Source organism: Dipodomys spectabilis, unplaced genomic scaffold (assembly GCF_019054845.1).
Source record: "Dipodomys spectabilis isolate Male_0828 unplaced genomic scaffold, ASM1905484v1 ptg000564l, whole genome shotgun sequence".
Classification (NCBI taxonomy): Eukaryota; Metazoa; Chordata; class Mammalia; order Rodentia; family Heteromyidae; genus Dipodomys; species Dipodomys spectabilis.
The window spans coordinates 945,018-958,996 of NW_024871241.1; the positions used below are offsets into that span (position 1 = coordinate 945,018).

At 37.3% G+C, this 13,979-nt stretch overlaps 1 protein-coding gene across 5 annotated transcripts in view; it reads right to left on the reverse strand.

Annotated features, from left to right (window-relative positions):
- Positions 1 to 724: 724 nt before the first annotated feature.
- The window catches only part of Bclaf3 (BCLAF1 and THRAP3 family member 3), a 57,974-nt gene continuing 44,719 nt past the window's right edge, over positions 725 to 13,979 (reverse strand). For 4 of the 5 annotated variants that reach the window (XM_042670522.1, XM_042670524.1, XM_042670521.1 and 1 more), the window contains exons 10-12: positions 13,526 to 13,609; positions 12,160 to 12,315; positions 725 to 1,763 (exon numbers count right to left, since the gene is read on the reverse strand). In XM_042670522.1, the coding sequence (XP_042526456.1) occupies positions 1,737 to 1,763; positions 12,160 to 12,315; positions 13,526 to 13,609 (267 nt within the window). In that variant the 3' untranslated portion in view covers positions 725 to 1,736. Of the gene's footprint in view, positions 1,764 to 2,475; positions 2,504 to 12,159; positions 12,316 to 13,525; positions 13,610 to 13,979 lie in introns of all 5 variants that reach the window. The other variant, XM_042670525.1, reaches the window with a different exon arrangement.

Here is a 13,979-nt window from a genome sequence, read left to right on the forward strand (position 1 = left end):
GTTTATAACAGTCTTCTAGAATATAACAACAGCAGAGTTAATTATCTTCACATTTAAGACAACTTTTCTAAGTACCTACACAATATAAAGTTGCAATATTATTCTTTCATACTATAAGCAGAATGTTAGTATGTTTGGAAACCTAACCTTACAGAAATGGCACATGATATAAGAAAGGCCATTTACCTAAATTTATTACCCATTTAGCAATGAGTCAAGTACTCTTATCCCTCTTTATCACTGTCCCATTTAAGACAGACTGACTCATCATTTCAATAAATGTAAAAACTATGATACTTCATAATAAGTTAGGAAAAAAGGTTTTTGTTTTGTTTTTTGGTCGGTTGTGAGGCTTGAACTCTGAGCCTGGGCGCTGTCCCTGAACTCTTCAGTTCAAGGCAAGCGCTCTACCACTTGAACCACAACACCACTTCTGGTTTCCTGATGGTTAATTGGAGATAAGAGTCTCATGGGCTTTCCTGCTCAGGCTGACTTTGAAATGTGGTCCTCAGATCTCAGCCTCCTGAATAGCTAGGATTACAGGCATGAGCCACCAGTGCCCAGCCTAGAAAAAAAGTTTTAACCAACCTCTCTGTTTCCACTCAGAAGCTCTACCTACATAATTAACAGTGTTAGACAGTGACAGCTCCTACTTAGGGCGCAAAAGCTCAGAAAACCAAAATAATGTTCTGATAAATTGGCAAGCAACTTCTTCAAGCAGGAAGACCAACAATATTTTATTTTATTACAAATAAAACATTTCACAAAAATTGGTTTGGGAATGTATATGTACTGGTAAGCAGAACACCAAAAACATAAAGAAACAAAGTACTCAGACCTAAAAACTGCATTTAAAATGTCATCAACTCTATTTTACACATAGTAGGTATGCAGTACATATCAACTGAACTGAAAATAAACACTCTGTAAGATGTGCTTGCAAAATGTGTAATGCTGTAGTAGTAAAGTACAATTTTCAAATATGACATTTCATTTGTCAGATGTTCTAAAAGCCTTTAAAAATATATGCACAAGCTTGCCCTGAGGGAAAAATAAGATGGAATATAGATTATAAAATCTTTACATATTTTCCACAATAGCATTTTGAAACTGGAAAAGAGCAAATAGTTGTGGAAAAAACTGAATGAACATATTACCAAAAATTCAGTGCACTCACAACTACCTGATGGAAAAGTTGAAGCACCTTTTCTCTAGCCTTCTTATATTGTATTATGAAATGTATGAATTATATAGGCCTTGATCTTCAGAAACTTAAGAAAAACTTCAAGTTATAAGCCAAAATGTCATCAGAAAAAGAAAAAAATCTGGTATAAAATTTGCTACTGTAAGGCCACTGTAAAGTTCTTTCATGTACAGACATACGATTTTCATAGTCTTATTTCCAAACCAAAGCTTTCAACATATAAATGTCCAGATATAACTTTCTCTCAGTGAAACCATGCTTGGAGAAAAATGCATCAAGAAATAATGCCCTTCAAGTGATTCTATTGAGACATTTTGCAAAGAAACTGTAGTTAATACAACTTTTAAATTGAATACTGTATTTTAAAAGCAATCAAGTGTAAAAATGTTGCAGCATTCCACTACTGAAAAATAGTTATTTTTATCAAGAAAGTTACAGTATTAGTGCCTTAGTGCCAATTCTAACTCTTGACAAAAAGAGATGCTTCCAAATATCCTTCAGTAGTGTTGTTTCCATTTGTAGTAATTCCAAACTACGTTTCAGTGTCGTCTGTATATTCCTATAGAGAGACAACAAGAGAAATACAGGCTTCAAAAAGAGTCAGTTATAACATCTAAGCTAGAGTTAGTTCACAATGTAATTTTGAAAACAGTTTAATTTACATAGTACTTTTTGTACCTCAAAATCCCCACAAAGGTATGTGGGGTCCCAAAGAAGCAAAGTGACACAGAACACATCAAAGCAGATATCAAAGGATAAGTCAGTAGGACAAAAAAAACCCACATATAATACTAGATAACACTGGTATTAGTAAATTGATGAAAACGACTTTCTGCTATTTGGGTGAGTTCCAGTGGAGCCAACCCTGGCATAAACTGAAGACTCAAACCTTAGTCTCTCCAGTAGAAGCACAACCTGAAACTGGTACTCTATCTCTTTCATTATACAGGATTCTCCAATTCTAAAACTATTTGGACTGTTCTAATGATGGATATCTGCAGAGAAAACTACTAGAAGCTTTGTTGCTGTTAGATGGTTAATGAAACAAAAACGTAAGGTTTCAATAAATATAGGAAAAGGAATTTATGTGAACAGGAAGACTATGATTAAAGGGTAATGAATGTGGACTTTTTTATTGGATACTAAGCAAAATATTAAATTGCCAATCACAAGCTGAACTTAACACCATGCAACTAATAAAATAAAAACTGGTAGAATGACATAATTTTCGGGGACGTTAATAAATAAACCAATAATACATGTATCCTTACCTTTTACTAGGATCTTACATTATTAAAACTGAAAGAAATTTAAAAGTTGATTTATTTTTTTGGCACTTACATTACTAAGAAAATGTTTAATTCCAAACAAAAACAGTGGTAATAGAAATTATTATTCTTCTATTTTGGTTAATAAAATGTTCATAAATACAAGCATATATAGTTTTGTCAACATCATTCCTTTAAATAAATCAAAGTAGATTTCATTGAATTCTATTTCTTTACACATTGTAAAAATCATGTAATTTGTCTTCAAACAAAATATCTGTTAACTATTAACTTTACAAGGAAATACTAACTACAATAATTCTGAAGAAAATTTCAATGGAAATATCTTGTTTATAAAAATGTGCAATTAGGGTGGGGAAGGGATGGAAAACTGGGAGAGAGTGAGGAAAGGGATGACATTGTCCAAAAAGAAATGTTCTTGTTAGCTAACTTATGTAACTAAACTCTCCATGCATCACTTTTAAAATAACAGTAAAAAATTTTAAACATGCAATTATTATCAACTACTTCCACGCTTGACATAGTTTCTTTAATACCTACCGTCTCTCAGATTGGTCCCTGACCCTTTCAATGATTTGAAAATCTTTTTACAAAACTTGTTAAAATAAATATACAAGCCCCTTCTCATGTATTTGTTTTTGTCAGTCATAGGGCTTGAACTCTGGGCCTGGGCGCTGTCCTTCAGCTCTTCAGCTCAAGATTAGTGCTCTACCACTTGAGCCACAGTGCCACTTCCGGTTTTCTGTGGTTCATTGGAGATAAGTCTCATGGACTTTCCTGCCCCGGCTGGCTTTGAACTGCAATTCTCAGATCCAGCCTCTTGAGTAGCTAAGATTACAGGTGCAAGCCACTAATGCCCAACTTCATGTATGTTTTATAACTTGACACTTGGGTCCCTGCAAATGTTTCATGTTGGTCTTCCTGTACCACATCTTTCCCCCACAGCCCTACCTCTTGTTAATCAAGTGAGCATCCTAAAGTACCAATTTCTCCTCAGTGTAAGAAGAGGTACTACTGCTACTATATGAAGTCCTAAATATTTTCCCCAGATTTTGGAGCCTTGTCTAATTTTCATTCTATTTCTTTCTAATTATATAGCCTATTGCCAAGCACAGATCATTAACTTTAGCTAAAGCTATCCAGCTCCCCTCCATGTCTCAACTTACAGCCTACTTCCTCCATGAAGAATATGTGAAAATACTTAGCATGATGTAGAATGATTTCTATAGTACTTCTCTTCTCCCCCTTTACCACTTGTGAAATCAAGCTCTTCAAAAATATAGTTGTACTGAGGGATGGGGGAAAGATGGGAAGGGATGGGAAGGGGAAACAAAGGAGGAGGCAACAATGCTTGATAAGAAATGTACTCATTACCTTGCTCATGTAATTGTAACCCCTCTGTGTGGTATTTTCATAATAAAAAAATATATAGTTGTACAGTGGAGTGCCAGTGGCTCATGCCTGTAATCTTAGCTACTCAGGAGGCTGAGATCTGAAGATTAAGGTTCAAAGCCAATCCTGGGCAGTAAAGTCTGTGAAACTCTTATCTCCAATTAACTGCCCCCAAACCAGAAGTGGTGCTGTGGCTCAAAGTGGTAGAACACTACTAGCCTTGAGTAAAAAAAGCTCAGGGACAGAGCCCAGGCCTTGAGCTCAAGCCTCACAACCAGCAACGCAGCAACACCATACACACACACACACACACACACATACACACACACGTATATATACACACATATACATACACGCATATATATATATATATATATATATATATATATACATGCACACATAGTTGTACAGAAAAAAGTAAACACAGTAGAAGATCTGGTTACTGTTATTGAAAGGGTCTACTTATTACAAGATTGACCCTTGGCTAGCATCTAGAAACTAAGATTTCAGGAAAGTTCCTTCCCTTAATTGGTGAGTGCTATGCTGATTATCTACTTTCCTTCTGGGAGACTGGAATTTGAGTGTGTACACACAGGTAATGGTACCTACAAGATGTGGCCCCAATAAAAATAAGACTGCCAGTATTCATAATATGCCAGAAATTATATCATTTACTATAATGTGGACCTAAAAATAAGATAACCAAAAAGATGCAAGAAGGTAGATAATTTTACAAAATTTTAGAGCATGTGAGCCAAAAGTTTTGCAAAGCCCTGAAATACAAAATGCATCTAAACAGGGAATATGCAGTCACTAAAATGAATGAAATGAAATGAATGAGTGACAGAAATAAGATTTGAGGATTCATTAGTAGGACAAGTTTCTAGGTTGGCTTGGCTAACCTCAAAGTGTTATGGACCATGAGGGGAGATAAATTGTTTAGGAACGTAAGTTTGGTATTTTTAACAGCTTTACTGAAATATAGTTCATATTCCATTCAATTAAATTATTTGAAGTTTATAGTTCTGTGGCTTTCTAGTATATTCACAGTGATGTACAATAAATAGATGAACATGATCATCTTTTTTAGAATATTTTTCTCACTCTTAAAAAGGAACTCTATCCATACCTACTAAAAACCCATGCTCCTGCCCAATCTTCTCCTATACTCCTAGTTCCTGGCAATCATTAATCAACTTTCTGTCACTATGGCTTTTCTTGTCTTAAGAGATTTCATATAAATGGAGTCACACAATAGGTTATCATTTGTGTCTGGCTTCTGTCACTTAACTGTCACATTTCTAAGGAAGCTCACAGCTACCATGGGAGGCAGTGGAACAGCTGAAGTCTGGAAAGTAGTAAGGACAACAGCAAATCTTGGGAAGAGGTGAGGGCATTTATGTAAAGTAGGAAGAACAACAAAAGAGAAGAGCACACGGGCACTGGTGGCTCATGCCTGTAATCCCAACTACACAGGAGGCAGAAAGATTGGGGGAGAGGGAAAACAGCAAATATCACAGTTAAAAATGCTTACTTTTTGAGACAGGGCCCCATTATGTAGCACAGGCTGGCTTGGAACGCACTCTGTTCTTCAAGCTAGCCTCAAACTCATGATTCTGATGCCTCAGCCATCTGAGTTCTGAGATTACAGAACTCATATCTGGCACTCATATCTGATAGAAATGTTTGGTGGTCCCACTCTATCTTTGTGCTAAATGACTTTCAAGGACTCTTTTCCTGAAAGTCACAAATGTCAGGTTCTAACTTCCTTTCTGCTTCATTTTTATGGCCTCTCCTCTCTGCTTTCTATCCATGAAAAGGGATGTGGTGGGCACAAAACTTAGGAGCACAAGAGAACTGCTAGAAAGCCTATGGTACTAAAGAACTCTAAGATTTCTTGACCAAAAGCACAATTGCTGACAGTTATTTATACTAAGTTCTTTCTTTTATTCTGATGCATATTCAGACCCTCAATTGTTTCCAAAACCTTTTTATGGTAAGCAAAAGATATGTGATGAAGAAATGTCTGAATGTCAGTGCATAAAAAGATAACAAGCCTTGTTCCAGGTAATAATAAACACCCAACCTCATCTTCCATATCAAGCACAGAATCCAAGAAAAAAGAAACCTGGTAGAAGAGATCTGAGATACCAAAATGAGATTAACATGACAAAGGTGTGACGAGTAAGGAATAATTTCACTTCTATATTTTTCTCTCTGCCTAGGAATCTCACTATTTTGTAGGCAGCTGGAAGCCAATACAGTTTTAGGGAAGCAACTATTAATCTAGTAAGCAGAAAAGATGTATTAGGAGTACATGGATTTACCCCTGCCACTTCCTGAAGTTGTTTTGTGTTGTAGACAGGAAGCACATAGCATGATAGCACAGTAACCAGATTATCCTGCAGATGAGCGACAAAATATGTTCAAGTCATGAGTGAACATTTCAATATAGAGTCCAGACAAGAACAATGTATATATTCTGGTGGACTTTGAGGTAAGTGGGAATAAGTACACTTATATATAATTTTAGGGCACCTAGAGCAAGTAATCAATCATGTATCCTTAGTTATTCTAGGTAGTTGTTTAATAACTGCAAAAAGAATAATCTCCCTAACATGGCAAATCTTCAAAATGGTGCAGACTAAGGATGTCTCTCTAGGGCAAGACCCTCAAAGTTCCCTCTGTTGCCAAAAGCTTGAGAGGTACAGCTCTACTGTAGAGTGCTTGCTTAGCATGTACAAGGCCCTGGATTTGATCTCCATCACAGACCAAAAAAAAAAAAAAAAGATATAAATGTTGCCTTATACCTAGTAACCCCATTTGACCAAAAGTTCCCCTAATTTAAGAAAAAGGAAGCATTTATTTAGGGCATAAAATTGAGATAAAAGTGAACTTAGAAGGCTGGGCATCAGTGGCTCACACCTGCAATCCTAGCAACTCTCGAGGCTGAGATCTCAAAAGCCATCCCAGGTAGGAAAGACCATGAGACTCTTATCTCTAATTAACTATAAAAAAAACCAGAAATAGCGCTGTGGTTCAAGTAGCAGACCACTACCCTTGAGCACAAAAGCTCAGAGACAAAAGCTCAGAACTTAGGCCCTGAGTTCAAGCCCCAGGACCAGCACAGAAAGTGAGCTGAGAGGTCTAAGCTGAGATAACTTAAAGGCTAAGTTAGTTTTAAATGGATTAGTTCAGATCTTGGCAGAAATAGAACAGCTGCAATGCCTCATTCTTTTTCCTAAAGGTCAATGAAGTGAAGCCCAACTGTTAAGCAGTGTGCTAATAGTAGGGTACTTGATTTAGTGATGTACTTGTTCAAACACAAATCTATAAAAAGTCTGGCTATGACTTTGCTTGCAGGCACTGATAATAGTCAGATTGGAAGAGCTATAATACAAACATACATAAACCAGCATTCCAAAGAATGTACCTAAGAAAAAAGACTATTAGATACTGGAGAAATAGAAGTGATTTTTTTTTGCTGTTGTTTATGCTTTAATTTTTTAGCCTTCTGCTTTCTAGGTAGTACTTTACCACTTGAGCCACATCTCCATCCTCTTTTTGTATTGCTTTTTTTGTGCTGCTCCTGGGGCTTGAACTTGGGGCTTCACACTTTCACTCAGCTTTTTCTTTCACAGCTGATGCTCTATACCATTTGAGCTTCTCCTCCATTTCATACATTTGCTTTTTTTTGGGGGGGGGGGTCCGGCCGTGGGGCCTGAACTCTGGGCCTGGGCGCTGTCCCTCAGCTCTTTAGCTCAAGGCTAGTGCTCTACCACTTGAGCCACAGCACCACTTCCGGCTTTTTTCTTTTTGCTTATGTGGTGCTGAGGAATCGAACCCAGGGCCTCAGGCATGCAAGGCAAGCGCTCTACCACTGAGCCACCTTCCCAGCCCCATACATTTGCTTCTTTTTTTTTTTTTTTTTTGTCGGTCGTGGGGCTACATTTGCTTTTTTAAGGTAGGGTCTCACTGTATGCCCAGGCTGTCTCCTCCTACTTGTGCTTCCCCATGTCATTGTGATGTAAGGCATGCAACACTGTACTGAGCCCTTGTATTCCCCCCACCCCTCTGTAGCTAGGATAAAGACATGAGTTCTAACACCCACTAACTGGTTGAGACTGAGTCTTGGAACATTTCTTTTTGCCTAGGCTGGCCTTAAACCATGGCCTCCTAATCTCCAGCCCCACCCCCAAACAGCTAGGTTACAGGCTTGAGCCACTGAGCCCGACCTGTTTTGGCCTTCTTTTTAAAAAAATTCAGTGTGCTGGGACCACTTTGAAAGCATTCAGATTGTACTCAAAGGCATTAGGAAGATATGGCTGTGACTGCACTGGACTCTAAGTACAACGGCTACATCATAGATGATACCAAAGGTGTAGGCCTAAAGACTAAAGACCCAGAGCAAACTGTAACTCCTTCTGGGACATACTTCCTATGTCTTATGACAAACGCCTGAAGTCTGATTTCTATTTGCTGTGTGGGCAATATAGCCTAAAAGAATACAGTGTTTAGCAGGAATTGGACAATCTGAAGCAAAGGAAAATGAAGCAAGTTCAAGGAGAATATAGAAACTGCAGGTTCAAGTAGCCAGTCAAGCAAGCGTTAAGGAGTACCAAAATCACCTAAAAGACAGAGGCAAAATGGAGTTCAAAGGAGCTAAAACTGGTCATGCTCACCCCAGACATTGACCTGCTTTCAGCCTATATAAAATTTCCTTTAAAAAAAAAAGGTTAAGGGGCTTGGAATGTGGCTTAATGATAGATACTTGCCTACCATTCATGAAGCCCTGGATTCCATTCCTCACTACCACATAAACAGAAAAAGCTGGAAGTGGTGCTCTGGCTCAAGTGGTAGAATGCTAGCCTTGAGCAAAAGAAGCTCAGAGACAGTGTGTGGGCCCTGAGTTCAAGCTCCAGGACTGGCAAAAAAATAAAAGAAAAAAAAAGGTTAAGCCAGGCACCATGGCTCATGTCTGTGATCCTTGTTACTCAGGAGGCTGAGATCTGAGGATCACGGTTCAATGCCAGCTTGGGCAGGAAACTCCATGAGACTCTTATTTCTACTGAACTACTTAAAACAACCAGAAGTGGTGCTGTGGCTCTAGTGTTAGAGCACATGTTTTGAGCAAAAGAAGCTCAGGGACAGTGCCTAGTCCCAGAGTTCAAGCCCGGCAAAAAAGAAAAAGGTTAAAATTCAAAGTTTAACATAGAGCAGAGAGAAAAGAAATGGAAAAGATGCACCAGAAACCCATCATAGCACCTGAGGAAAAGGTCTGCTTCACTCTTAATCCTTGAGTGGAAATCAGTCACTAGCTTCCCTTACAAGAGCCAAGTTGTCACCTGTTACTGGACACAAATGTCTAGAAGATCTGCTGTTAAAACTTTCCCCCCACCAAAAAAAAAAAGCAGAAAAAGAAGTGCCATCTCTTTAGCCTAAGAGGAGATATAAATGAGGAGAAATAGCTGGGCACTGTGGCTTACACCTATGATTCTAGCTACTCAGGAGGTGAAGAGCTGAGGATTGCAGTTCAAAGTCAGCCTGAGCAATGAAGTTGTGAAACTTTTATCTCCAATTAACCAGCAAAAAGCTGGAAGTGGAGCGCAACTTGTAGAGTGCTAGTGTTAAGCACAAAAGCTCAGGGATAGCAGTCAAGCACCCTAAAATCAAGCAAGAGAGTGAGTGAAAGTAAGAGAGGGAAGGAGGGAGAGGAGGGGGAGAGAAAAATGGAGAGAGAGAGAGAGAGAAGAAAATGGCTCCAGTTTTACTTCTATTCTTTAAAAAGGAAATGGCTTGACTGGGTCCTGGTAGCTCATGCCTTTAATCCTAGTTACTCAGAAGGCTGAGATCTGAGGATCATGGTTTGAAGCCAGCCCAATTAATTGAAGCCAGCTTCAATTAATCACAGAAAAAGCAGAAGTGGTGCTGTAGCTCATGTGGTAGAGTGCTAGCCCTGAGCAAAAGCTGCTTGGGGAAAATGCCCAGGACCAGAGATCAAAGGGCAGCACTGGACACACACACACACACACACACACACACACACACACACACACACACACACACACACACACACACACACACACACACACACACACACACACACACACACACACACACACACACACACACACACACACGAAAATGCTTTCCTAAAGCCATATGAAATCAGAACTCTACCTAAGGCACTAAATAAACTTAGAGGGGTGGCTCATGCCTATAATTCTAGCTACAGAGGTGGCTGAGGTCAAAGAATTGTAATTCAAAGCCACCCTAGGCAGGAAAATTAACTCTCAGCAAAAAGTCAGAAATGGAGGTATGGCTTAAAGTGGTAGAATGCCAACATTGAGCAAAAATACTAAGAAAGTATCCAGGCCTAGAGTTCAAGCACCAGTACCAACACACACACACACACACACACACACACACACACACACACACACACACACACACACACACACACACACACCCAGGCCTAGAGTTCAAGCACCAGTACCAACACACACACACACACACACACACACACACACACACACACACACACACACACACACACACACACACACACACACACACACACACACACACACACACACACACACACACCCCAAAACAACAACAACAAAAAACAAATCAGAGGTCAACTTTATTCCACTAGTTCATTTCTTGAAAATAAAAGTTAAGCTTTACTAAAATCTTTAAATTTAGTATAAAGGCTTTAAAGTTTACTCTCAGCAAAAAGTCAGAAATGGAGGTATGGCTTAAAGTGATAGAATGCCAACATTGAGCAAAAATACTAATAAAGTGTCCAGGCCTAGAGTTCAAGCACCAGTACCAACACACACACACACACATACACACACCAAAACAACAACAACAAAAAAAATCAGAGGTCAACTTTATTCCACTAGTTCATTTCTTGAAAATAAAAGTTAAGCTTTACTAAAATCTTTAAATTTAGTATAAAGGCTTTATAAGCATGGAAATATTTTTTTTTTGTCATGGGGCCTGAACTCTGGGCCTGGGTGCTGTCCCTCAGCTCTTCAGCTCAAGGCTAGCTAGCACTCTACCACTTGAGTCACAGCGCCACTTCTGGCTTTTTCTGCTTATGTGGTGGTGGTGCTGAGGAATCGAAGGGAGGGCCTCATGCATGCAAGGCAAGCACTCTACCACTGAGCCACCTTCTCAGTCCCAAAACATTTATAATTGTAAATTTATAAAACTATTTGGGTTATTCGATAACAAAACTAGAGATATATACATATCTCAGAAGAAAAAGATCTAAAGGTATGAAAAAATAAAAAAATTATGAATATACTTCACTTAAATGATGTGATGTATTGCTCTGTTAAAATATAATTATATATGACTTAATTTTATATTTTTAATGCTGTATTCTCAAATACCAACATGGCTAATTTGAACAAAACCACCCCACAACTTAAGAGTAGGCAATTTAAATGACCAAGTAAAGAAAATTTTAAAATTAGCATTAAGAACATGATTACATGAATAAACATCAGTATCCATTTGTGGATAAAGAAATGTGGTATATTTACATAATGGAATAGCACCCAGCCTTAAAAAAGGAGATTCTGCCATTTTCAATAACATGGACGAACTTGGATGTTATGTGAAATAGCAAGGCGAAGAAAGAAACCTACTGGAATCTTAAAAAAGCTTAACTCATAGAAGTACATATATCAATAATCATATTGTATTCCACAAATACATATGTAATTTTTATTTGCCAATTCAAAATCAGTTTTAGAAGAGGTATAATATAGTGGCAATAATTATATAGAATTACAAATGTAATTAATATCACTTAATTGCATACTTTAAAATTATTAAAAAGGAATTTTTTCCTTCTACCTATTTTGCCACAATTCAGAAATACATGAATAGATTAGAGGAAAAAGACAAGTTAGTATATTTTGCCATTATATACATTTTGTCTGAAGTCAGGTTCGGTATTTTTGGCATTCAGATACCCATTTTAATGATTAACTATAGAACAGAAATGCAAAAAGAAATGGAGCTAAAATAAGAAGTTCAACATGTTTGAGCTAAAAGTATTTTAAGGTTACATAGTCTTACAACGCTATAAGCATTACTCCTTAATGTTTTTATTCAAATATCATGCAAAAAATCTTTTTTTAAATCCAAGTTGTTTCTTAAAACTGAATGAAGAATATAATTTTGTCTAATGAATATATGATTTAAGAGTTCCAAAACTACTTAACATTTTTAAATGATCATAATCCAACTAACCTTTTTTAGCCTCAGTAATCTCTCTCTGAATTTATTAGTGATAAATCCTCTTGGACCAGCAAATCGTAAACGTTGATATTTAGCCTGAATGTACAAGCTCTTTTGTACCAGGTTTGATCTGTAATGGGGCTGGAAACTGTCACCACTAAAGTTGCTCTGTAAATAAAAAAAAAGAATATGTTCTGGGGAGGAGGGCAATGAGGGGGAGTATATGAATGGAGAGAGGAAGGGTGAGCAAATAAGTCATTATATTCAATGTACATTACATAAAAATTGAACCACATGACGTGAGGGCAGGGATGGGATGGGATGGGGAAAGACAGGGGAGAACAATGGATAGAGCAACACTGATCAAGATGAACTGCACTCATAGCCTGAATTTCGGAACTGAAATCCCGTTGTACAACTACTTAATAAAAATAAATACTAAAAAGGAAAAAATCTGATGACAAAACTACAGTTTTTGAGTCAACTTTATTAGTATAGCAGATGGCAACATGTCTAGTACTTAGACCTGTCCTGATTCTAGGTATTACAGGTATCAAAAGGGAAGAGGTTAATGATGGCAAAAAAAAAAGTGTATTTCTAATTACTTGCTAATGTATTTTGGTATTAGTGTTGGTTGCTAATATTATTTTTTAAATTGTTTTACATAAAAACCAATTTCAAAAACTGATAGCAGGTGCTGGTGGCTCATGCCTATAATCCTAGCTACTCAGGAGGCTGAGATCTGAGGATCGTGGGTTAAAGCCAGTCCAGGCAGGGAATTCTGTGACTCTTATTTCACATTAACCATTAAGAAGGTGGATGTAGTGCTGTGGCTCAAGTGGTAGGATGCTAGCTTTAAGAAGAAAAAAAAATCCCAGAAACAGCATCTAGGTCCTGAGTTCAAGCTCCAATACAAAAAAGTTATATAGATGTACAATCAATTAAGAGTAAGATATATGATGATCAAGAGGGTTATATGTTCATGGGCAGGGTTTGTTAAATATGACTCCAGGAGAAAACACTACAGTTCTGAACTTAGGCCTCAGTGGTTAAGGGACAGGCTTAACAACAAGATCTAGGACTTTGACTCCCCAATTAAAATCATTCCACCTGTATCTTTTCTATGCATCTCTATTTCCAGACAATGCTTGATAAAGATTTCCTTCTACTGGATAAAAAATGAAAGTCAAGTCCTGAGGAAATAGGTCACCATTAAACTGATCACAATTAACTATAAATATTAGAAATACTCATTAAAAAAACTTGTTTATAGCTACTTTTTGAAAGAATACCACAAAAACAGCTTTCAATGTATGAACACTTAGAATGTTATGTCCAAAGTATAAGCCAACAGAAAGAGTTAAATGAAAAACAATACCTTATAAAGCATTTTAGAGCCTTGGTTTTCGTCAAAGTCATATGATTTCAAAGTAATATTATCTTTTCTTTGCATAGTATAATTCTGAACAAAAAAGCATTGGTATGAGTTAATATACTTTAAGGCTTTAAAACTAGTTCACCATTTAAAAGACACTTGTTTAAGAATTCAGGGTTAAGAACCTAAAGCATAGAGATTAACTGTAAGCATATACATAATTCTCCTTCTTTTACATGAACCATGCTAGTTTAGGAACTGATTTCATTTATGCTTGTGATTAATGTGAAACACCTCTGTTGTATAATTGTTGAACTTTAGAAAATGAACTATAAATTCAGAAGTCATTTACTGAGGCATCAAAGATAGAAAGCAATCTATTAGTATCTGTAGTTGCTGAAGGGTTTCTACTTTACAAGAATACAAATCTTCAATACCATATGAGGCTGTTTTTGCT